At 36.8% G+C, this 26,344-nt stretch overlaps 1 protein-coding gene and 1 long non-coding RNA gene across 2 annotated transcripts in view; one reads left to right on the forward strand and one right to left on the reverse strand.

The window, feature by feature from the left end:
- Positions 1–803: 803 nt before the first annotated feature.
- Positions 804–26,344, forward strand: part of REL (REL proto-oncogene, NF-kB subunit) — a 34,155-nt gene continuing 8,614 nt past the window's right edge. The window contains exons 1-4 of the mRNA XM_015070526.3: positions 804–1,110; positions 11,258–11,400; positions 11,890–12,038; positions 16,815–16,906. Of these exons, the coding sequence (XP_014926012.1) occupies positions 1,101–1,110; positions 11,258–11,400; positions 11,890–12,038; positions 16,815–16,906 (394 nt within the window). The 5' untranslated portion in view covers positions 804–1,100. The remainder of the gene's footprint in view (positions 1,111–11,257; positions 11,401–11,889; positions 12,039–16,814; positions 16,907–26,344) is intronic.
- Positions 4,591–25,865, reverse strand: LOC128311203 (uncharacterized). The gene is made up of 3 exons (XR_008289336.1): positions 21,911–25,865; positions 5,608–5,779; positions 4,591–5,003 (listed from the first exon to the last, which is right to left on the reverse strand). It is a non-coding gene; the product is annotated as an uncharacterized LOC128311203 (long non-coding RNA).

Raw genomic sequence — 26,344 nt, forward strand, 5'->3', positions numbered from 1 at the left:
GAGGTTCTTAGCACTCGAACGAAACAGAGTTATACCACACTGCCTCCACACACTAAACGTGTGTTTCACTCCCCCTCTCCTCGTGGGTATCTGTCAAATCCCAGGATAGCGTTTACCTCACTAATCTCGAGCACACTGCGTTAAGAGGCAACGAACTCGCAGTGAGGATCTTAACAGCTGAAAAAGTTTTAGTAGGTAAAGCTGACAGAGCCCTCGCAATTCAAACAGAATGGGGGAAAATCAGGTTGCGGGGGTCCCCAAATGCAAATACGTGAATTACAAATGAATACAGGCGACAGCGCTTCCACACTTCCTCTCCATGGCTCATCATCAGGACACCGCCCGCCGACGCGGGGGCGAAGATTTGCATGTGCGAAGTTGGAAAGAGGCGGGGAACCACCCATCGAAAACCCCGGCCGCCGTCCCCCGGGGCCAGCCCCACTTCACCGCCCGGCCCGCCCCCAAGTGCTCCGGTGCGGCCGGCCCCCTGGACGTCACTGCACCTTCCCACCCTCTTCTGAACTTTAAACCACGCGCCTCAGAACAACCTGGAGGAGGGGGATTTCTTCCGAGCCGGCGGCTTTCGCAGGCTTGGAACAGTCACCGCCCGGCTCCCAGCATTCCCCGCGCTCCCGAAGATCCCGCCTCCCACTGTCCAGACCCAATCTCAAAGCCCTGGGCTGCAGGGGGCGGGGCGCGGGTAAGGGCGGGGCGGAGCGCGGGCCTCCGGGACGCCCCGCCTCTCCGCCCCCGGGGCAGGCGGCGGTGCGGGGGGTCTACGTAAGCCGCGGGAAATCCCCTCTCCTAGCTGTCCGCCCCTCGGCCTGGCTGGCCTGTGGCTCTGGCGGCGCTCCGCCCCCTACCCCTGGCTCCCGCACCTAGGAAGGGCGACTCTGGGTGATCCGAACGCGAGAATTAAGGGGGTGGGAAGGTGTGAGCCGCAAACTCCGAGGAGGGCGGGAAGGAGGAGGAGGCCCCGGGGGGTGATCAGGGGAACAGGGGATCCGTCGGCAGAGTCCGTCGGCCGCCGGACCGACGCGGGCTGATCGCGGAGGTCTCGGGTCTGGACGCTTGGAGCGGGCGGCGCGGTGAGCGGAGCCATGGCCTCCGGTGAGTGTTCCAGGCGCGGGTCCGGACCGGGGGAAGGAGCTCCTCCCGACGTCGGAGTTTCGGGGGTCCCAGTTTTGGTTGTGCGCGTTATGTCTTTAAAATCGTCTCATCTGGCAAATTGTCAGCCTTTAACAAGTTCCCCGGCTCAAGGTTTGCGTGCGAAATCAAAGTCACGCTTTGTAATTTGATGCCAACGATTTGATTTTTAGGATTAGGGAAGTAACAATTACCTAAATAAAGGAGGACGGATAGTTCTCGTATTTAGAAGTTGTTTTATGTTGAAATGGTGGTGTTATGTTTTAGAACAGGAATGAAGAAGCTTCAGACCTCAGGAGTGCGCTACTTTTTTTTTAAAGTTTAATTTCATCAAGTGCCGAGAGGTGATCACTGATGTGTTGACAGTTGTACAAAATGTGGTGCGGCTTTAAAAGTCACCAGTGGTATCCCAACAGCTTTTAAGTGGAAACGTTGCTTGAACACAGTGGATAGTTTCTACTCTAAAGCGCGTTCTTTCTGTTTTACGGAAAAGTCATTTTTTTTCTTTATTGGAAAGGAGTATTAAAACACCGGTGCTTTTAAAATAGGAGCAGGAATGAAAACTGTGCATCACTAATATAGAAACTGATTTTCAGTTAATAGATGCGTCGATTTCTTGCTTTGGAGGGAAACGGCTTTATCAAAAAACAGGTTAGAGGACCGGGGAGGGAGTCTCAAGTATGTAGCCGTGGTTTAGATCTGTTTGTAACCTAAAGGGAAGTAAATCGAGTAGATTGTTCCAGTTGGACCTTTACAGGATGCTGGCAAGTTTCATGAGGACGTTTCCCGGCAGAGGGAGCAGCTTGAGCAAGGCTGGGAGGCCTTATCGATAGTATTAAGTTAGCGCTGTACTAAGTGGCAGAAGAGGGGACCTTGTTTTTGCTTGACCCGCGTCCTCCCAAGTCCCTGATTCAGTGACCCTCAGAAGGCTGATATCTAGCAGAGAAGAGGAAGTAGAAAGCATTAAAGGATTTTTTTTAAGGGTTGAGCAGAACAATGCCATAGCTACTGCTGTAGGCCAAAAAGGAAATTGGGGTGGTTCACATGACATTTGATTTCACTTTGTCTGTGGTTTTCATGTGAGAATACAAGTGTAGTTTAAAATATTTCAACTTTCTCTTTACCCACTTCAGTGACCCCAAACTTTAAGATAATTTTGTAAATTTATAACTTCAAAGCACATTTAGAATAAAAATGCAAAGATGATCTGAAATATTTGGCTAATTTATTATTGGTTACCAGAAAGATTTTGTGTGAAAGTAGTAAAGGTGAGCATTATAAATAAAAAAGGTCAGACTGCTGTCAACTTGCACAAAATTCGTTAATATGTGGCTTGATTACAATACTTCTAATTACTTTACAAGGGAGAAAAGAACCATTTACACAGAGGGTAGCGTAAGCCCCACAGCATTCAGGAAGACGATACAATTTAAATTTGTTTAATGGCACTGTATTTTGTGCTGTTGTGAGAGCTGATTCCCTAGATTGAAGGGGAAGAAATTTAAAGGAATGGAAAGCTGCAGAGCAGTTATCTCTTTTTTTGTTTTTGTTTGTTTTCTGTTTTTTTGTTTTTTGTTTTTTGCCTTTTCTGGAGTTGCATTAAAATGGGACTATTTAAAATATAACAAGTTATTTGGGGTGCCTGGATGACTCAGTTGGTTAAGCGTCCAACTTCCGCTCAGGTCATGATCTCATGGTTGGTGGGTTCTAGCCCCTCGTTGGGCTCTGTGCTGACATTTCAGAGCCTGAAACCTGCTTCGAATTCTGTGTCTCCCTCTCTCCCTCTGCTCCTCCCCTCACTAGTACTCTTTCTCTCAAAAATAAATAAATTAAGTAAATAAATTAAAATATAACAAGTTATTTAAATTGGAATTCAGTTGTTTGAAAACTGCCAAGGAAATTTTTAAAAAGGAGTCTGGGTATATTTTCCTTAATCACTTGTAAAGGCCTTAGAGAAAAAGATGCAATAATTACGAATTCTTTCCCTGTTTTGAAACAGTAATTGAACCGAAAGAGTAATAGGAGAAAAATTTTTGCTTAGTTTATCTTTGTTTAGTTTAGATTATTTGTAGTAAGGTAGTGTTGGAACCTCAAAAAGTATTTTTATTGATTACCAAGCACTTTAGACCATGTCTTTATTTCTCACCGGATGTCATATGTAAATAGGTATGTGTAGTTGCTTATGTTATCTGTATAACGTAAAAGTAGGAGACCATAATCTCATAGGCAAAATTATATAAGTACCATGAGTAACTGGGACTTTGATATGTTTATGATTATAAATTTTGTTCAGGTAAATTACCAAATTAATTGTTTAGGATTTCACAGATCAGGTTCTATTAAGTTGTCTTTATTGCTTGTTTGTTTGTTTGTTTGTTTTTAACACGTTGATTTTTCTGTCTTTTGGCACAATTAATTAGAACGGGTATTGCTAAGAAGAATGTTCCTTGTCCACTTAGGGTATGCGTAGGCAGTCATTACTCTTGTATATTTATGATTCTGTTTTGCTTAACATAAGCAAAATTAGCTATTTTATGTCTGAACTTAAGGCTTCTCATTGTTCCAGTAGAAAGTACGGAATGCTCTTATGCACACATAGGTCTGTTTCCTAATAAGCAGTACTGTCTTTGGTAAAATATGTTTTAATATTTAGACAATTGATTTTTATTCACAGTTTTCTTAAGTATAGTTCTGTTGTGTCATACAATAGGAAGTACATGAAGAAGTTGTTTTTGTAAGCCACAATACTTCCAACTCTGTGGTGTGAGTTTCAAGAGAACTATAAGTATTTCTCTTGAGTAAGGGGAAAAAAAATCAGTGTAGGTATGATGCAACTTAATCTTTAACGATAAAGCTGGAAGCTGGAATTGGCAACTAAAGCAAATGACTTTTTTAAGTAGAAGACTGCACACTGTAAACACGAAGGCTGTTTCAGACTTGCCACCCATGAAAACGTAGAGACAATAGTGGTATGAAAGAATGAAGGTGCTGACAGAATGAAGTGGTATGATAGAGTGAAGGCACTGAGTGAGTGAAATGGCTAGGGAGGAATCATGATGAATCATAATTGGTACCATCTGGGGTGTGTGTAGTATCTTTCCCAAATACAACTTAGGAGGCTCAGCATTTCCTTTTGTCCTGTCCTTCTCTCATCCGCGTTCTCTGCAAAGGATTGTGTTTGTAGGCACATGACCCAAATACTTGCATGGGACATACTTATACTAAAAACCAGTCAATATTTGTTTAATACTTTTTAAAATTGGCATCCTGTAATGTTTAGTTTTAAATTTGGCAGGCTTTTTAAAAAAATATATTTATTTATTTATTTTGAAAAAGAGCATGCGCGCACAAGCGGTGTAAGGGGCAGAGAGTGAAGATACAGAAATCCCAAGCAGGCTCAGTGCTGTCAGCACAGAGCCCATCCGTGGGGTTTGATCCCACATACCGTGAGATCATGACCTGAGCGGAAACGAAGAGTCAGTCGCTTAACTGAGTCACCTAGGTGCCCCTAAATCAGGCAGTCTTAATCAAGACAGGTGATTTGGTATTGCCATTTATTTTCAATTTAGTTAAATACCTGAGTAATCTGGGACAGATTTTAAATATTTCTCTACTTTTTCATCCCAGAAGTTAAAATTTTTTTCAAGATCTTCCCCGCCCCCCAACACAGTGAAATCTCTAGCACTTACCAACTCTTACATCTTTTATTTACCTTATGCTGCATACATCAGTCAAATACACATCCAAAACTTTCCTTACTTGGATTCTTAAGGCCCATTTCCGAGTCAGCCTCAGATATTGGAATAAATCTGGACTTTAGCCCATAATGAAGCTGGTTTTATTCCAGTTCTGCTACTCTGTGAGATAAAAATGAGAGAATAACTATTATAAAGGCTTGTTTTTAGGAACCCATAAATACCCATCAATGTTAGTTTTCTTAAGTAGTGGAGCTGTTTGGGGACCCAAACCTCTAGGAAATGGGACTTTCTAGAGATAGTTTGAGTATCCTGACATTCTAGAATTCTGTGAAACCTTAAAAACTTACAATAATAGGCTAGAACAGATGCTAGATAGAAAATAGTCTTTCAAGAATATATAAGACTACCCATTTACTTTTAAACAATTTGAAATGGTTTTCTGTATTTTTAAACTAGGGGAGAAGAATTTAACAGTGATGTTTGGAGGCAGTGTATCTTTTCTCTGTTGTCCACTTAAACGATACTGAACATTCTGAAAAGAAAGTAAATAAAAAATTTCTTAGTAGATAAACTGTCCTTTTGATAATGATTGATATAACTTATCCTTCATTTGATTTCTTTTGCACCTTCTGTGTTATTCTCTTTCTATCCTGTGGGAATAGGCTTAAGTTTTCTTTGCCCCTTTGTTAACTGAATGCCATTCTATGTGAGAAATGGTAACTCTAAATTTTGATCATAATTAGGAAGAAACGGAAAAGCTCACGTGTGTCTTAAGGTAGAGAAGATTATCACCACAATTCAGTTGGGTTCCTAGGTTTGAGGAATGACAAATCTTTTCTTTTTCTCCAAAGTGAGTGAAGGTGATATTTAGGAAAGTGTATATTGTTAGCTCCATTTCCTCCTTTGACTCTCAGGCAGTCTGTTATCCAGTACTTCTGTAAGAGAGATGCGGTCTGTAGTCATTCTCAGCTGTGGTGTTGACATTTTAGTGTGTTATCATTTGCTTGCTGTATTGTAACGAGTCTTACTAATGATAGTTAAAATATTAGTTTTGCAAACAATTTACCATTTAAATAGATCGCTGTGATTGGAGACCATCCCATCATAATGCCTTTTTTCCCTTGCTTATATTTGGCTAAGCTTCTTAGACTGGGAGAGAAAGAAGACTTAGAAGTTGTCAGAATTCCTCTGCCTAGTTTGTCTATCACCCAGCTCATACTTGTATATGAATTTTTGGACTGCTCTCTAGATATGTGCATTGTTTCTACTTCTTTATGTTTTAGGGCAGTGGTTCTTAATCAGTAGTGTGTTAGAATGGTTTGGAAGGCTTTTTCAGAAATATGTTGGGGCTTTAAAGATTTCTGTTTCTATTCAGATCACAGGTGGGATCAGGGCGTGTATGTTTTTTGAAAAAGCTTCCTAGGTAATTCTGATACATACCCCCACTGTGAACTCTGTTCCAGGAATTTCATTGGATCTAAATACTGACTTCCCTATACCAAGATGCATTATCTTCTTAAATTAAGTTGCATTTATTTTAGGTTATTTGCTGTAATCAGTTATTGTGACTTTACCCCCAGTGGTTTTTATGCTTGGGTTTTTTTGTTTGTTTTTTAATTTGATCCATTGGGGTCCCAGCTATCATATTTGCTAATGTCATTTATAATTTCTTTTTCTTATAACTTTATAATGTCGAGCTTTAGCATCTGTAAAATGGGATAATAATTCCTGTTCTGTTTTTATGAAGATTAAAGTTGAGAGGATCAAATAAGAATATATGTAAGAGTACTTTAAAACAGTGTTATAATTACTGTAGTTAACTTTTTACTGAACAATTAACACTGGTTCCCAGTGCTGGCTATAAGGTTTTAGTTAAGGTGTCTATTTCTGATAATTAAAGCACCATTTTTAACTTTTATTTCAATGTAATTAAAAAAATTTTTTTTAAGTTAATTTATTTTTGAGAGAGTGTGTGTGCAAGTGGGGGAGGGGCAGAGAGAGAGAAGAAGACAGAATTTCAAGCAGGCTCCTTGCTGCCGGTGCAGGACCCCATGAGGGACTTGAACCCACGAACCATGAGATCATGACCTGAGGTGAAATCAGGACTGGCCACTTAACTGACTGACCTACTTAGGCACCCCACAATGTAATTTTTTTTTTTATCTTAAAAACTCAACTAGCACCCTTTTTTTTTGCCTAAGTGCAAATAAAAACATGAATATATCTTGCAAATATTTTGGCTATATTTCAGATGTTTTACAATATTGTTAAAAATGCAGGGGTCACCCCTAGCTTTTGTATAGTATTGGTTAAAGAAAAGTGCAGTAATCAAGAACTACTTAAAAGAAATTTCAACTTTTCAAAACTGTAGTGATTTGAGATCATCTTAGTTGAGAGTACTTATTTTCCCTACAATTCCCTCATTGGTATTTTACCTTCTTCCACTCCGTAGATGACTACATTTCAGCACTTTTTTCAGGAGAGTGGCATTTTAAACAGAGCACTGAGGAAGGAAATAACTGGTACACTGTACTGATGCGTGATATAAGTGATTTATAGTTGGGAAGTAGTTTTAAATCATAAATACAGATAAATTAGACTGTAAATAAGTATGAAGATTAGAAAAGTGTAGCAATTCTGGTACCCACAAAGCACTGTTTTTTTTCCTTAGTAGGGAAACCTACTGAAGGATCATCAGTATGATCCTTCAATGTTTGTGTAACTTACACAAACAAAAAGATTTTTAGATTTTCAGTTATTCATTCTCCAGATGTTTACTGAATATCAGTGTATAAGGCACTGATGAATACGTCACAATTCTTGCCTTCAAGTAGCTTGAAAAGAAATAAGACCAGTAACTTGATGAAATAAAACAAGTTGCTTTTTTTCAAGAAGAAATAAAACAGTGAGTCTCCCCTTAATTATAGTAATTTGGAATAATTGTCATAAACAAAATACTATGGCAAATTAGAGGAGGGGGAGATTATTTCTAGCTGGGGGAATGTAGAATATTATAATAAACTGTTGGTTGCTCATGAGACTGTTTTTTTTTTTTTTTTTTTTTTTTACCAATAAAGAGCTTCTTCAATAGGAAGAATAGATTTCAAAGGGTTTTAAGTACTTGATGTTATATGATAACTAATATTTTTCATTTTTATAATTTCACATTTTTAAAAATTATTTTAATCTTTCAGCAACTGCTCTTTTCTTGTCTATAGCCTTTTTTCAAAAACACTTTCTACTTTAAGGTAGTGTTGTGTAACCAATGAAATATTTGAAAAATCACTATAAGCCTAACTAGCACTTTTACTCACACTCATCTCCCAAAAGTTAGCCACTTACCATTAATGATGTAATTCTATATCAACTTCCCACCAACCACCTTTAAATAAATAGTGGGCAGGGATTTATTTGACCTTTAGTTCAACCACATAAGTTATTTTATATATCACTTTAAAATATTGTTGAGTATTGAGAGGAAAATGTACTTTATTTTCAAATACTCCTTAAGTAATATAGAAGGATATGAAATATTTGAAACTGAAATGTGAATTTGAGTTATTTGAAATATGTGAAGTTGAAACACTCATCTGCATGCCTTACATTTTTCAGTAAAATTGAAATAAGTGTTAGGAACAAGATTAGGTTCAAGTCCGTTTTCCCTGGCTCTTTGTCTTTTGCCTAAACAAATAGGTAGTAAATTCAAACAGGAGTCTGAACCAACCAATTAATTAAAGGTAACATTAGCACTTCATTCAGTAACCCAAAGTAGAAACTGTGGAGCCTCAGTGATTCTTTACTTGCTCTTAACCCTAATGTTCAGTCACCAAGGAGTGTTAATTTTATGTTTTCAATAATCCTTCATCCTTGTTATCACTACCATATGTCAGACGTGCCCTCATCATTGGGTACAGTAGCATAACAGCCTCTGAACTGATCATCATGCTTTCTCCTTTCTTTCCAATCTGTCCACTGCCATCAGAATTCTTACTCTAAAATGTCAGTCTGATCATATGGTTCCCCTGCACAAAACCATTCATTGATTCTTTGTCACTCAGAAGGAAATCCAAATCCCCAGTGTACTCTGGCATTTGGTTCTAAAGGTGAAAGTGTATTACACGTTCATTATGGTTATATTGGTGATTCTTAAACTTTCTTTTCTGTGCTGCCACGACTTTGGACTCCCTGCTGAATGCCTACCTTTCTCCCTTCCCCCTCTGCTCTCTCCACCCTTTTGCTTCATTAATTCTTTTTCCTTTAACATAGGCATGTCTGACTCTTTTGCTCTTACTGTCATTTTATGCACAATTTGTTAGCATAAACAAAATTTTGTTTTGTTGGACTCTCCTATAGTCTAATAATTTGTGTTGTTTGCCTCATTGTTTTTTTTTTTAATTTTTTTTTAATGTTTATTTATTTTTGAGACAGAGACAGAGCATGAACGGGGGAGGGTCAGAGAGAGGGAGACACAGAATCTGAAACAGGCTCCAGACTCTGAGCTGTCAGCACAGAGCCCAATGCGGGGCTCGAACTCACGGACCGTGAGATCATGACCTGAGCGGAAGTCGGCTGCTTAACAGACTGAGCCACCCAGGCGCCCCTGCCTCATTGTTTTCTAAAGTCTTGAAAGTACCAGTTGTTATAACATCATGGTATCACTATAAAATCATTGTTTTCAAGAAAGCATTTGAAATTAATAATAGTAGACAACATATATTGAGTATTTCTTATTAGGTGTGTTACTTGGTAAGAACCGAACACACGTTACCTCTAATCCTCACAACAACCCAATGAAGTAGGTGCTGTTTTTATTATTCACATTTTATAGAGTAGGAGACTTACAAGATACAACATTTCCAGTGTGTTTGCTATTAAGATAGGACTAAGTAGGACTCACAAGGCCTCTTCCTCATACTGTACTGGGAAGACCCATTGTGTTACCCTTTTGAAGAGTTTTCTTGCATTCTAACAGAAGAGAAGTCTTTAGTCAAAGAAATTGATTATCTAATTGTGGGAATTTAAAAGTCAGTAAGCTGACTGAGGGAATTTTTTTTAATGGAAGACGTCTTTACCTCCCTGAAGTAAAGACACATTGCTAAGTACCCTACTTGTAAGCACACTTGAGTGTCTCCACTGAGCTTTCATTTCCACAATATGGACCATAAGAGGGGGTAAACAAACATGCACGTGTTCTAGGGCAGCTCTATTGACATATAATTAATGTATGATAAATTACACATGTTTGAAGTATGCAGTTTGATAACTTTTGACATAGAAATACGACTCTAAGAATCATGATCACAGTCAAGATAATTAACATATCCATCATCCCCCAAGTTTCCTCATCCACTCCACACCCCTGTTCTTAGGCGATCAGTGTTCTGCTTTCTTTGATTATAGTTAGTTTATATATTCTAGAGTTTTATATAAATGGAATCCTACAGTATATGTGCTTTTGGTCTGGTTTCTTTCAGTCAGCATAAAGTTGCGTGTTTTAAATGACATTTGTTATAGAAAGTGAGTAATTATTTTCTTTTCCTCTGTTGTGTCTCATACTTTAGTAAAGGTTTAGATGGAACTGATTGAAAATTGTGGTGAGCTTAAAATCACTTCTGGAACTTGTTTGGATATACTATGTATCAATCCTTTAAGATTCCAATGGAGATATTTAAAAAACATATCCTTCTGCAAGGATTTAAATGTATTTTCAGTTTCTTATTTTTCTTTCTTTTTAATGTTAATTTTTGAGAGAGAGCAAGAGTGAGTGAGCGTGTGGGGGTGAGGGGAGAGAGAGAGAAGGAGACACAGCATTCAAAGCAGGCTCTAGGCTCTCAGCTGTCAGCACAGAGTCCAACATGGGGCTGGAACTCAAAACCGTGAGATCATGACCAGAGCTGAAGTTGGACACTTAACCGACAGAGCCACCCAGGCGCCCCTGTATTTTCATTTTCAATTAGCCGTCTTTTAGTACTGTTAAGAGTCTAATGCAAAATCAAGCAGTTAAACTCACTTTTGGAGTATGATATTGCACTTCTGAAGACTATCTTCTTGACCCTTCTGTGGGAATCTTGAAGGAAACCCTTCTACTTGTTCTCATATGAGAAGTGGATATCTCTGAAGTGGGTGTCTCAGAACTTCACACTCTATGAATTGCTTCATATTTAGCTGTAGATATTAAATGATAGAGTGCTACCTAATAAATATGATTTGAGTGATTTGTGTTAACATTATGTTAATTATGAGTGGGAGAAGAAGGTGCCTTTACCATTCAACCTTGGGTAATTGCATTTCAACTTTATTATTTAATATTGGGAGGGAAAAATTTTTAGTCTGCTGTTTTGAAAGAAACAAAATGGTTAAATCCATTATTACTGCTATTCTAATTTCACTCTCCCTCTTTTTCAAATTTCCAGGTGGGTATAACCCATGTATAGAGATAATTGAACAGCCCAGGCAGAGGGGAATGCGTTTTAGATACAAATGTGAAGGGCGGTCAGCAGGCAGCATTCCAGGGGAGCACAGCACAGACAACAACCGAACATACCCATCTATCCAGGTAATAGACCATTTTCCTGTGTGTACCTAACTCTTAATTGCTTCATATTTTAGCTATAGCAATTACATTAAAGACCCAGTTTCTTCACAATGTGCTGTCATTTCTACTGTGGCTTAAATATATACTTTGAAGGGGTATTTATGGTATGACAGTGAACAGAAAAGCCTGGCATTCAGTGGCCCAACATTCAGGTGTTTTCTCATGCTCCATGATAATATTATGGTATAACTTGTTTTAAAAGGAATATGGTCAGAATCAGATTATGTGACCAATTGAAATTAATGCAGAAAATAGTACTCCAGAGAACTGAGAGGTAAATTCTTCCCTTCTGGTATTCTCTGGAAAGTTTCATCCAAACTGCATTTGCCAGTCAACTGGACTTTATTTATCTGGTGCTAACTGCATTATATATATTCAACTCTCATTTAGTAGATCAATTCTTAATGAGATAAATTTATGGATTATATCTTTAATTTCCCCCTTTTTCAGATTATGAACTATTATGGAAAGGGAAAAGTGAGAATTACATTAGTAACAAAGAACGACCCATATAAACCTCATCCTCATGATTTAGTAGGAAAAGACTGCCGAGATGGCTACTATGAAGCAGAGTTTGGACAAGAACGCAGACCCTTGTTGTAAGTACACAGTCACAGAACTCTTTAGGAATAGGATAAGCATAGGATGCTCTGTTTACTATGCATGTACATCTGTTATTTTTTAGCAGAATAGAGTAACTTCTCATTTTACTTTTATTTACTATAGTGTACCTTTAAATTTTCTTACCATTTGCTTAGAACCACCCTTTTATTCTTTACTAGTGGACAGCCCATGATGGTAGCAGGAATACTTATTGTTACTGAAGGTATACATAAAATTATTTCATGCTGTGATTTTCTTTCTTAGTTTGAACAATTTATGAAAGGTTTTCTTTCATATATTTTACTTTGCCCTTTCATTAATAGTTAAAAATCACCAAATATGAGAAAATCAACTGGAAAACTGGAATTATTATTTAGAAAAGGACAGGTTATAAAAGTAACATACAATAGTAATTCTAAGATAAAAAAAATCATTTAACACTTTGGTGTTGGTGAGGCTGCCACAAGATGGGTCCATTATCATGTTGGTGAGAGTACAAATTAATAAAATCCTTCTGGTATGCACTTTAACATAGGAAAAACCTGAAAAATATGAATGTCTCTTGAACCGGCAATTCTGTTTCTAGGAGTTTATCCTCAGGAAACAATTAAGCTTAATTTAACTATAGTGATATTCATTGCAGCTTTGTTAGTAAAAGTAAAAAGTTTGAAGCAATTGAAGTAATAAACAGGGAGGGACTAGTTAAATAAACTGGTACATCCAGGCATTAAACATAACATTGCAAATATCTCTTTGTATAGAAAGATATTCACACTATGTAAGATAAATTGGTTTTAAAACAATATGTGATTAAAAATATATTTTTTTAAAAAATGTATGTGTACATATACTTGGTATTAATAGTAGTTGTCTCTTGGTGGGTAAGATTGTGGGGTTTTATATTTTTCTTTTAACTTGTGTTTATTCTATAGTTCGTTTTTGTGATAAACATATATTGCCTTTGGGGAAAAAATGAACCTAATTACAACAGGGAAAATGTTAGTAGCCTCCTTCTGTATTAGTAGTGACTATTTAGAAAATATACTTTAAATTTATTATTTTTAATGTTGTTATTTATTTTTGAGACAAAGAGAGACAGAGCATGAGCAAGGGAGGGGCAGAGAGAGAAGGAGACACAGAATCTGAAGCAGGCTCCAGGCTGCAAGCTGTCAGCACAGAGCCCAATGCTGGGCTCGAACTCACAGACTGTGAGATTGTGACCTGAGCTGAAGTCAGATGCTCAACCGACTGAGCCATCCTGGCGCTCCTAGAAAATATACTTAAAAATGTTCTCTCACAATAACAACATAAACCAAAAATAATTAGTAATACACATGTGGCAAGAAATATTTCCTATTTATATTATTTGACCTCCCAATGCCATTTTACACTGTGGACCCTTCCTTTCTTAGAACATTCTTATTTCTTGATTTCTGTGAAAATAACCTCTCCTGTTTTACTTCCCACTTTTCTCGATCTTAGTTACAGGCAGTTAAATTTTTGAACTATCTTGGTTATGTTCAACAGTGCCCTTTATGGCTGTCCTGTTTATCCCCCCAATCCAGGTTTAAGGATCACATATTGTATTTACTTGTCATGATTATTTAAGTTGTCATGATTATTAAAATCTCCCTTAATTCAGAACAGTTTCCCAGTCTTTTTTGGTCTTTCATGACATTAACATTTTTGAAGAGTCTGGGCTGTTTTGAAGATTGTGTTCAGTGTGGATTAGTCTGAATGGTTGCTGGTTTATATTCATGTTAGTAACACGAATAATACATTCATGTTAACCCGAAACAATTTGGATGAGAAATCTACAGAGGTGCTGCTATGTTGTTCTCAAAATATCCCTTCAGGAGACATGGGATATTAGTGTTTTCCATTGGTGATGTTAATCAGCATTCTATTGTAAAGAAAACTTTCCCTTTTTCCCCTTTCCTATTAAAAAAAAAAAAAAATAGCACTGTAGACCCATGGATTCTTATATACACTGTACTGTAGTCCATTATTGGCATTATTATTTTGATGTTCGGGTTGACCCATATTTGACCAATGCAAGCCCCTTCAGCCTGTTTCCTATGTCCTTTTGATATGTTCCCATCTTTCTTTGAGCACTTTTTTACTTTCTGACACAGCAAAGTGTTCAAGACTTACTTGTACTTTTCTTGCCCCAGCTCTGAAAACAGTTTTTTTCTAAGGAGCCCTGGTTCCCTTCAGTGGAGAATGGTATTTAGTCCCATTGTCTTTTTGACATATTCTTGTAAATATCAAAACACCTCAAATAGAGTATTCCCAAAACCGTGCTTGTACCATGATCATACTTTTTTCTCAGTGCTTCTTCCAATGTGCCTTATCTCAGTGGTTGCTATAAAAGCCCCAAACTTGGGTATCATCCATGACACCCCTCCCACAGATGCATACTTTGAATTCATTAACTAGTATTTCTTAAATAGTTCTTGAATCTATGCACTTTCCTCAGTGACCTCCATCACCACCACACTACCTGTAGTCTAAATGTAAGCTTCCAGAATAGCCTCCTGACTCATCTGCTTGCATCCTTTTGTACTCCCCCTCTCCCCCCTGCTCCCCAAGTCTGTTCTCCACTTTAGCCAAAGTGATCTTTTGTAAAAGTTAAGTTAATTTATTCAGAGTGAGCTTTTCAAATACAAATCTGAATGTCAAATCCCCATTTAAAATATTTTAATGGCTTTATGTGGCTCTTGGAATAAGGACAGCATTCCTTATTGGCCTGTGAGGTCCGCATGGTCTCCTTGTATTTGTAGCCTGCCATTATACTGTGCTTTCCTTGAACTTTATACTCCAGTCATAGAGGCCTTCCTTTAGTTTGCTGTGTTTACAATGCTCTTCTGTAGGGACCTTTGCTTGTTCTGTTCCTCCTGCCTGAAGTCACTTTACTCTTCTCTTCCCTACATTTCTGTTTATATTAAGTATCAGTTCATACAATAACCTGTTTGTCCATCTAGAATTGATCAAGTCTCTCCCATCAAAGGCTCCTATGACAAAGTGTATGTCCCCCTTATCAAATTTGTTAGGATTTCAGTTTAGCATTTGTCTTTTGTTTTTTTATTTTATTATTATTGTTATTATTATTAATATTTTTATTTATTTTTGAGAGAGACAGAGTATGAGGAGGGGAGGGACAGAGAGAGAGGGAGACACAGAATCTGAAGCAGGCTCCAGGCTTGGAGCCCGACACGGGGCTCAAACTCATGAACCATGAGATCATGACCTGAGCCAAAGTTGAACGCGTAACCAACTGAGCCACCCAGGCGCCCTGGCATTTGTCTTTGCATGTGATTATTTAATACTGCTATATCTGTTTCACTAGACTGGAGGTCAGCAAACTTTCTCTGTAAAGAGCCAGATAATACATAGTTTAGACTTTGCAGGCCATATGGTCTGTGTTGAAACTGCTCAATTCTCTTGTAGTATGAAAGCATGCCTAGACAATATGTAAACAAATTGGCTTGTCTGTGTTCCAAAAAAATCTGTGTTTGCAAAAACAGGTGGCGGACCAGATATGGTCTGGGGGCAATAGTTTGTTAGCCCCTGCGCTAGACTGTGAGCTGCATGAGGGGAGGGATTGTATGTCCCCATAACTTTCCAGACAGTTTTGGTACAGAGTAAGAATCCAAAATTTCATTCATTAAATTTTTTGTCAAAGAAAAATGAGAACCAATCTTTCAAAGAAGTAGAATACTTTTGAGGAAGAGGATTATGGTTTCAGGGTTTTGAGAAGGGATTACGTATTCCAGATTTATTTTTTAATTATTGGAAGCAGAGGAAAGAAATGTCAAAGATATCTTAGGTGCTAACAAAATCACAAGTATGGTGAAGGTGAAGAGCAAGAACATAAGACAGCATGAGCATGGAGAAGGGCAAACAAGGCAGGCAGCCTCCTGTTGCAAAGTGCTGTTATGAAGTTTGAACAAATAGTAATGTTATTATAACCAAGTTTTGCTTCCTTATTCACACCCACCCAGCTTTAATGATGTCATGGTTTTTCCATGTGGGAACAAGTATGACTGGTGGTGGTAGGGGAGTTCCCCCCTCCACCATCTATGCTACAATATGCAAATTAGTAATATTTGTAGCTATTGAGAAGTTTTCCATAAATGACATTTTAAAACTTTTGTTAAATATTATTCACATTAAACAACTTTCTAATTTAAAATGTTTCAGTGTTTTCTTATGAATAATTATTATAGCTTCATATAATATAGCATAAAACATATTCCATTGCTACTAGCAGTGAAGTCAGGGCTCAGAAATCAAATGTCTGTGGAATGGATCAGGGATAAGAGGACTAGCAGGCACTATAGTAAATTGGAGAGCCCTGCATAAGTGGGGCTGCAGGTGCTCAGCTCTAGCCAGGTGTTTCTGTGCCAGTCTACTGTTGCCAGACCTTTAGAATGTTGAAGAGAAGCCAGATATCCATATGTTTATATTCAGTTAACTTGATTGTTAACTGTGCGCATTTGTTTTTTTATTTAAGGTAGGTGACACTTTTATGGGCTTAGTAAAACATACCTGTGGGCTTCAGCTTATGGACATCTTTTTACAACTTTTTTGTTCGGGAGGTCAGTTTTAGCTTTGTGGTGTCACTTTCCTGTTAATCCTCATCTATTTTGGTATATTTGACATAGGTATAGGATATATGCTTGATTTTTGCAGTATCCTTCGGTAAAGCCTCATTTATATGTCTTTGTATTTAACTGTAAAGCAGTTTGAAAGTTCTGTTTTCCTTCTAGTTTTCAAAATTTGGGTATTCGATGTGTAAAGAAAAAAGAAGTAAAAGAAGCTATTATATCAAGAATAAGGGCAGGAATCAATCCTTTCAATGGTAAGTATGCTTGGTATAATCATTTCTGTTATTTGGGTATTGACCTATTTGTGTTAGTGAATTCTATTTGTATCTCAAACCTGTGCTTTAAGAGCTACCTTAAGTTCCATGTTCACTTTTCTACTTGTTAGCGTATACCTGTATCTGAAGAATGAAGAATATTTAAAATCTTTCATAGTGTTGGAAAAAAAAATTCTTTGGCAGACAAGGCTTTCTGGTATCAGTGGAAAGTGCCATTGTTTTCTATCAGAAAACCTCAAAAATGTTCTGATTCTTTTTGAATGTGGCCTTCCTTTTGCCACCCCAGCAGATAGTATACATTACCTTTTCTGAATGTTGAATAGGCACTGTGGTTATAAGATAGTGAAGTACATTTAAATCAAGGGCATATTCAACAGCAAAATTTAAATTAATCCCAGTGTGGAAGAAGATGTATAGAAATAGTAGAAGCTATACAAAATATTTTCATTAGTGTATTTATGTATAAGGCTAGATATTTACTGGTTAGTAGGTTTTGTTAGGGATGGAGTGATGCGGTGTAATGCCTGGCAATTATAAGCACTCTGTGTTGTTTGGATAGATAAATGCTGGCATCCTACACTACAGTTAGTCTCCATTGTAAGTCTTCTGCAGCTACTTAAATAAGCATAATTCAGGAATTGAACGACTATAAAATTTTCAAAGAATACATTTCTGTCATATTTAAGACATCCTTATATTGTTGGGGCATCTGGGTAGCTCAGTTGGTTAAGCGCCCAACTCTTGGTTCTGGCTCAGATCGAGCCCCGTGGGATTCCCCCCCTCTCTCTCTCTCACCCAGGAGGTGCTCTCTCTCTCTGGCACTCCTGGTTTCATGAACTCTGTCTTTCTTTCAAAATAAATAAATGAACTTAAAAAAAAAAAGACATCCTTATATTGTTGGTTGTTTGTTTTTCCTGGATGTATAAAAACAATTTAAGGGATATGAAGTGAAGTTAAGGAATATGTTCATAGCCAAGTGTGGTGTTTGTATGAATCATAAGGTCTGCATCTCTTTTCCCTAGTCTTTATTTTTCATACTATTTAGTATAATGCTAAAAGCAAAAGTCCCCTTCAGCCTTCCTCATCAGAAGAGACGACTGTTAAATTTGATGTGTATTTTTCTAGAATTTCCTTTATATATGCATAGCTGTCTCCCTAGTTTAGCAACTTATCATCTCGTAGTTTTTACAGTGGTGACTACTGTAGGGTAGGATGCCGACATTTAGCATGCTGTAGTCATTTACCTATTAAAATAATACAGGGTGCTTACAGTTGCACTACTCCAGATAGTGCCATCCCCAGCAAAATCCCCTAAACAGTAAATAAATATATATAAATAATATAAATGAATATACACAAATATACATATATATTTTTTTATATAATGGAATCATGCTATGCTGCTGCTTCTTTCTTTGTACTTAGGAATAGATCTTAAATATCTTTCCATGTTAGTACTTTTGAATCTATTTTACTTTTTAACAGAGTACTCTATTGTTTGGACAGACCATAATTTGTTTATCTAGCCATCTGTTAATGAGCGTTTAGGTTTTCATTTTATTAAAAAAAAAACCAACTCCATTGAATATATATACTTTGAGTTCTTGTGTGATTATTTCCTTAGGATAAATTTTCAAAAGTGGAAAATTTCTGGGTCAAGAGTCTGCTCATTTTCATTACTCAAGTAAAAACCAAAACTTATAAATTAAAGAGTCCGTCTAAGTTTAGATGTAGTATAAAACAGGGAAATGTAGCACAAAACAAGGAGATCATAAATAATAGCTACCATTTATTAAGTACTTTTTGTATGTCAAGAAGTAAATGTTAGGTGCCTATGTATTCTATTTACTTAATCATTGTAATGGCACTTCTTTTCAGAAGAGAATTCCAAAGCTGTGGTTATTTAATTTTCCCAAGTCGTGTAGCAAATGGCAGAGCTGGAATTCAAGTCTGGATCTGACTCCAGTGGAAAAGCAAAAAAGGAAAATGTAGATGGGCCTTCTAGACGTTTTTTAGGTTTTTTTGTTTTTGTTTTTTTACACCAATCCAGAACCAGGCATGATGTTAATAACACTCATATAGCACTCAGAGTAGTTCCTAGTACCAAATAAGTGTGTTACATATTATTTCATTAAATTTCTTTTTTAATTTTTAAAAGTTTCTTTACTTCTTTATTTATTTAAATAATCTCTACCCCCAACGTGGGGCTGGAACTCACAACCCCAAGATGAAGAGTCACATGCTCTTCTGACTCATCCAGCCAGGCACCCCTTATTTCATTTAATTCTTATAACAGCCTATGAGGTAGGGACTATTGTTGTTATCTCCATTTTATAAATAAGGAAATGAAGGGATAGAAAAATTAAGTAGTTTTCTCAAGGTCATATAGTTGGTAAGTGATGGTACTGGGATTTGAACACAGGTAGCCTGGCTACCAGGCTCACGATCTCTCTACTGCACTGCCTAGGTGGATTTAGATTTGGGGAAGGGAGCAATCCTGCTGGTTGAGCCTTCACAGTATTTGTGCTTTTGGTTGTTATTTAGTTTTTTGTAACATCCCTTTCTTCCCCATAGCCCTTTTGCTCCCTCTTTAGTTTAGGGACCTACCATCTCACAATTTGAATTGTAGTAATCTCCTCCCCCCACACCCCAGTAGAATAATCTTCTTAGAATAGTGCTTTAGCATATTATTCTGATTAAAACATTGAAATGGCTCCTTTAAAAGTTTAAAAACTAAATGGCCCTAAATTGAAAGTCTTCCACATGTAGCTCCAGCATCTCTTTCCTGCCTTCTCTTCCACTGCTCCTCTTCATGAACCCCTCGCTATTCCAGCAAAACTCTTTTGGTCACCTACCCTAACCATTTCTCCACCATCTTCTCCATTTTTCTCACTACCATTGTAGGAATGTAAACTTATATCATTTATAGCTGGACTGTTGCTGATAGCCCCTAAACTTGTGTTCCTGCCTCTGTTCTTAATATCCTCCAAGCAGTTTATACACTCTGCATGCAAAAATATCCTTCTAAAACAATAGGAATTCAGTGGCTCCAAGTAATTTTCAGCAGTGGTTCTCAAAAATATACTTCATACTTGCTAAAAATGTAGATTCCAGGTCTTATTCCCACTGATTTGCTAGGTCTAGTATGGGGTCTGGGATGCTGTTTTGAGAAACCTCTAGCTCCATGTTTCTTAACTTACTTGACTGTGACTCACAGAAGAAATAGCTCTTGTTTCTCCACCAATACATGCATATGCACATATACATACATACATAAAGCACTGTTCTTACTACATGCAGTTTACTCTATTCCATGCCTTTGCATTCCATTTCTTTTTCTTTTCTTTTTCTCTTTTTTTAAAGAAAATGCTTTTCTAACCCACTGAATTAATTTTATAACCAATGGGTCCCAAACTCTTACTAAAAATGTCTATCCACATCCACCTCTATGTTTATAGTGGCATTATTTACAATAGCCAAGACAAGGAAACATCCCAAATGCCCATTGATTGATGAATGGATAAAGAATGCTACATATACACGATGGAATATTATTCAGCCATAAAAAAGAATGAAATCTTGCCATATGCATTGACATGGGTGGAACTAGATTATAATGCTAAGCGAAATAACTCAGAGAAAGACAAATACCATATGATTTCACTCATGTGGAATTTAAGAAACAAAACAAATGAGCAAAGGGAAAAAAAAAGAGAAAGAGGCAAACCAAGAAACAGACTCTTAACTCTAGGGAACAGATGGATAGTTATCAGAGGGGAGGTGTGGGGGGATGGGTGAAATAGGTGATGGGGATTAAGGAGCACACTTGCCATGGCGAGCACCAGGTGATGTATGGAAGTGTTGAATCACTATATTGTACACTTGAAACTAATATAGCACTGCATGTTAATTAAGTGAAATTAAAATTTAAAAAAGAAAATGCTTATCCAACCACCAAATTAATTTTATGACCACTGAGTCCCAAACAACAATTTGAATATCTCTTCCATAGATGATTCTGGTGCAAGCCATCCATGGACCACGCTTTGAGAAACTCTGATCTACTTGCTAGATTCAACTTCTCACTTATAGCATTCAAAGCCGTTGATCATCTGATCCTTGTTTTCCATTCCAGTTTCTTCTCTGGCTTGCATCTTCTGCTTTGACTTCCTGTCCCTCCTTCCTCTAACACTGAGCGCACACATATGTGCTTTGTTTTTGCCATCTGAAATATTTTGCCGTGTTAGAAGAGCCACATTCTTTCTTGCTACTGTGCCTTTATATACGCAATGCCCTTACGTGGAATGCCCTGATCTACCTAGTAAATTCTTCCTGCTCATCCTTCAAGTTTAAATGTTGCCTCTTTGAAGCTTTCTGTGACCTTGCCACAGAGAAAAGTATTGTTTTCTGAAAATGTTGTACATCTTTCCAATATGATTTGCTATGCCTTTGTGTGTTTCTCCCTCACTGATTCCTGAGGCTGTGAAGGACTGTCTTCTATATATCTCTAACACACAGTCTAGTGTGTGGCACATGGTAGGGGCTTAATTAAAATTTGCTGAAAGAGAAAATGAACAAATGAATGAGTGAACACACCTTGTTTGTACTTGTCTACCAAAAATATCCAAGTTGTTTCCTTATCTGAAATGCCCTGAAAGCCTTTTTAGCTCTGTTGAGCCCAAGGTAATATCCCCCTAATTATACCAGTCACTCAGCAATTGGTCATGAAAAGCTTTGTGACATCTGTTGGATTATTTAATTCTCCAGCAGTTGTTTTATGAGATGAATTTTATGCTCATTGTGGACAGGATCTATGACGGAACTTGCTTATATGTCACTTTGGTACCCAAACCGTTTATTTATATTACTGTTAAAACAAATATCTTCACAACCAAGTGCCTTGAGGTAAAAGTTTCCTATTTATATACAGTAAGTTATGCATCTTAACTACTAATGCATTCATTCCTTCAATAGGAATGTTACCTCATTCAGTCTTTATAGTCCTAGGTTGTTGTAGGTGCTTGGAATAAGTTAGTGAACAAAACGAACAGAAATTCCTGCCTTTGAAGAGCTTCTATTTCTGTGGAGGAAGACCGACAATAAACAAATTTACTAAGTGAATATAGTATGTAATTTATTAGGCAATGAAAAGTTCTCAGGGGGAAACATCAGTGTAAGGAGTCGGGAAACTGTAGTTAAGGGGAAAAGGTTATACATTTAAATAGGACGGTTAGAGTAGGCTTCATTCTCTATTCCAGTATAGTTTTCATAATAGAAATTATGGTTATTATATGTTATTGTTTTCCTAGAATATTGAAATAAGACCTAAAATGTACATTTCTCTTTTTTAAGTTCATTTTTTTATTTAGAGAGAGAGTGAGAGCAAGTACAAGCAAGGGAGGGGCAGAGAGAGAGGGTACAGAGCCCGATGCGAGGCTCAAACCCACAAACCATGAGATAATGACCTGAGCAGAAATCAAGAGTTGGATGCTTAACCGACTGAGCCACTCACGCGCCCCCTCAAATGCACATTTCTAATACTAAGCAAAACAAAATCTAATCCCCTTGAAAAAACTCAAAACACCAAAAACTAATTTAGATAACTCAGAATTATCCTTTTCTTTGGTTGTTTATTTTATTTTTGGGATATACAAGTTCAAATTCTACCATGTACATAGAAATTTGTCAGGGCTGAATTTATACTTTTTCACAGGTGTGTCACTTCACATAGGAAAATTCTGTTAGTACTGTAAGAGATTAGTTGACTTTGTTTTTGTGATCTATATTTATGATATATAGAAACAGTAAAATTGAAAGTGTTTAGTAAAATAGGACCTGCACTTTCTGGTCTATAGACTGATGTTACATCATTGTGACAGTCTGTTTTGTAGACATCAGGTATCGTGTGAAAATACAAAAACTGGTAAAAATTATTCTTAACTTTGTGTAGGATTAGTTTATGTACTACATCAACTAGTATGTTTTAAGGGCATTCCTTACTTTTCTTGCTATTAATTCTTTAGAACTATCTCTTACAAAAGGATATACAGCAGTCAAGTAGTGTTAAACTTGAGGTTTCATGTAAAAATATTGTTCAAATTGTCAAAGATGTGCTGAAATCTAAATTGCACGAAGAATTTAATGAAGGGTTCCAATATCAAGTTTTAATAGTGTCCACTTAGCTGGAATAAAAGAATAGCAGTTAGACTTCATAGAGGACTCTTACAACAAAAGCTGAAAAAAATGTAAGTTATTTATCATTTTCTAGCTGTCTAATGACGTACAAGGAATTCTCATATTCATTGATTAAAATCGATAGGATTTTGACAATAAAGAATTTACAATTCAGTTTTATTCAGTATCTTATTATTTTTCCATATCGAGGACACTGAGTTGTTACAAAGACTATTTTACAATTGAGTTTGGGGGGATTATCTTATATTGGTAGTCTGAAAGATAACACAGGGGCACCTGGGTGGCTCAGTCGGTTAAGCATCCGACTTCGGCTCAGGTCATGATCTCACCATTTGTGGGGTCGAGCCCCGCGTCGGGCTCTGTGCTGATGGCTCAGAGCCTGGAGCCTGCTTCGGATTCTGTGTCTCCCTCTCTCTCTGCCCCTCCCCTGCTCACGCTCTGTCTCTCTCTCTCAAAAATAAATAAAACATTTAAAAAATTAAAAAAAAACAAAGTCCTCACCAGAAGAAAAAAAATATTAAAAAAATGAAAGATAACACAGTTTAAAAAGACAAGTGGTCTCTAACATAGATTCATTCTGGTCTCTAAAGTCTGGTTTAATACAAGAAAATATAAGAGCCTTTCCTCACAACTTTAAGCTTAAAAAACAAGAAGAGGGGCACCTGGCTAGCTCAGTCCATTAAACATGCAACTCGATATTGGGGCCGTGACTTTGAGCACCATGTTGGGTATAGAGATTACTTAAATAAATAAATTTTTTCTTTTGTTTTTAAAAGACAAGAAGAAAAAAAGGCTCTTGAGTACTTCATTATCCTTTCTTTACTTCATTCGCTTTAGTTTTTCAAACCTTATTGATTATCATGGGCAGAACTTGGGGCACTTCTTTTATGCCTTCTGTATTCAACATACTCCCATTATAACACTTTTCATGTTATATAATTTTACTTTACCTATTTTTCATGGAGACACTAATCTCACTAAGAGCAGGCATGGTCTTTTCATATCTGTATCTGGTATTTATTTTAGTGCAGAGCACATAATAGTAACTCAATAAATACCTTGAAAGAATGAGTAAATTAATGATAGATGGCTGTGACCATTTACCTTTTGCCTGGCCATGTAAGCACTTTAAATGTTAGCTTTTCTTATGTTATACATGACAGATTAATCTATACATTTTTTTAAAAGTTTTATTTATTTTGAGAGTGAGAGTGCATGAACAGGTGAGCTGGGGAGGGGCAGAGAGAGAGAGAGGGTAGAATCCCAAGCAGTCTCCACGTTCAGCACGGAGCCTGACACGGGCCCACAACCACAAGATCATGACCTGAGCCAAAATCAAGAGTCAGACGCTTCCAGGTACCTGGGTGGCTCAATCGGTTAAGTGTCCGACTTTGGCTCAGGTCATGATCTATCGGATTGAGCATCACATTGGACTCTGAGCACCACATTGGACTCTGTGCTGACAGTCTGGAGCCTGCTTCAGAGTCTGTGTCTCCCTCTCTCTCTGCCCCTCCCCCACTCACGAGTGCACGCTCTCTGTCAAAAATAAACATTAAAAAAAAAAAAAAGAGCTAGACACTTAACCAACTGAGCCACCCAGACGCCCTTCTATACATTTTAAATAGCAAGTCAAATGAATTATAACTAAACTTCATTTTTTTTTCTGAAATGAGACTTAAATGAAATGAGCTTTTTTCCCAAATGACTTTTAAATGAAGTGAGCTTTTAAAATTATTAGCCTATATACTGTGTATTTTTGTCCTGATGTTTACTTGTATTTCAGTAATATTTAACTGTATTAGAATTTTGGAAATGTCACATCTCTAGAGCTAATATATACTATAATTGACTTTAAAATTTTGAATCCGTACTTCCAAGAGAAATACATCATGGTAATATTTTTCCGATAAAAATTAAATTCTTATACATACTGCTTTTAGGACTAAGGAGTAATATTTATTTCTAAAGACAGATTAAGAAGAACAATTGTTACCTTGTTGCCTTTTGATAAATATAAAGGGAAATTTTAAACTAGTTTAAGAGGAATTTAAGAGAATTTGTTCTTCGTCAGATTTTGCATATTTTTAAAAGCTGAGAAGCATTCTCCACATTGCAGAACAAAATACTTCATTTTGTATTATAGAATGATACGTATATATTTAAAAACCTGTAGCAAGCATTATCCTAAATGAAGGAGACATCAGAAGCATGCTTTGAAGTTAAGAATGAGAAAAGAATGTGTATTCTTGCTACTTCTGTTCAACATTGTAGTGGAGTGTAGCCAGTGCAGGGGCACCTGATTGAAAACGCAGAAATAAAACTGTAATGATCAGAAGCTATTCTTTATGGTGAAAACTCAAAAAGATATACAAGTATACTATCAAAATACTAACCTCAAGAAGAATGGATATAAAATTAATATACAAATATCAGTAGCATTCTATATATCAACAATAAATAATTAAAGGAAATATTGTCAGAAAATATAAAGTACATAGCAACAAATCTGAGAAATGACAATGAAGATTTCTTTAGGGAAAATTATAAAATTTCATTATGAGAGGGTGGAGAACACCTAAACCAAAGGAGAGATAGGTCATGTTTACTAATATCAATATTATAAAGATGGCATTTTCCCCCAAATTGACATACAGATTCAATGCAATTCCAGACTCTTGAGATTTTTCATTATATATGATAAAATTATTCTGAACAGGAAAAGGAGGATATTTTATAGAAGAGAAACAGCAATGACAAGTTCAGATACTAGAATTCAGATACTAGAATTTATTATAAAGAGAAGTATTAATTAAGGCAGTGTAGTATTGAGGTAGCAATAGACAGATTGACCAGTGGAATAGAATTGTGACCCCAGAAACAGACTTAAGAAAATATGAGAATTAAGTTGGATTTTTCTAACTCTTGCTATATACAAAAATCAGCTGAAAATGGATTACAAATTTTAGTGTAAATCAACACTTTTAAAAACTCTCGATAGAAAATCTTGGTAAGCAGATTTTAGTCCTTGGCATATACAAAGAGAAGACACAAAACAAAGTTTTATAAAACAGTTGATACATTTGATGGTATTCTTAATTTCAGTTTATTGTATTTTTCAATTCTAGAATTTATTTGGTTTCTTTTCTAATAGTTTCAAGTTCTGTACTAAGTTCAATCTTGTTTCAACTCCTGAGTACATTAAGTATAGTTATTTTTAATATT

This window comes from Acinonyx jubatus, chromosome A3, assembly GCF_027475565.1.
Source record: "Acinonyx jubatus isolate Ajub_Pintada_27869175 chromosome A3, VMU_Ajub_asm_v1.0, whole genome shotgun sequence".
NCBI lineage: Eukaryota > Metazoa > Chordata > Mammalia > Carnivora > Felidae > Acinonyx > Acinonyx jubatus.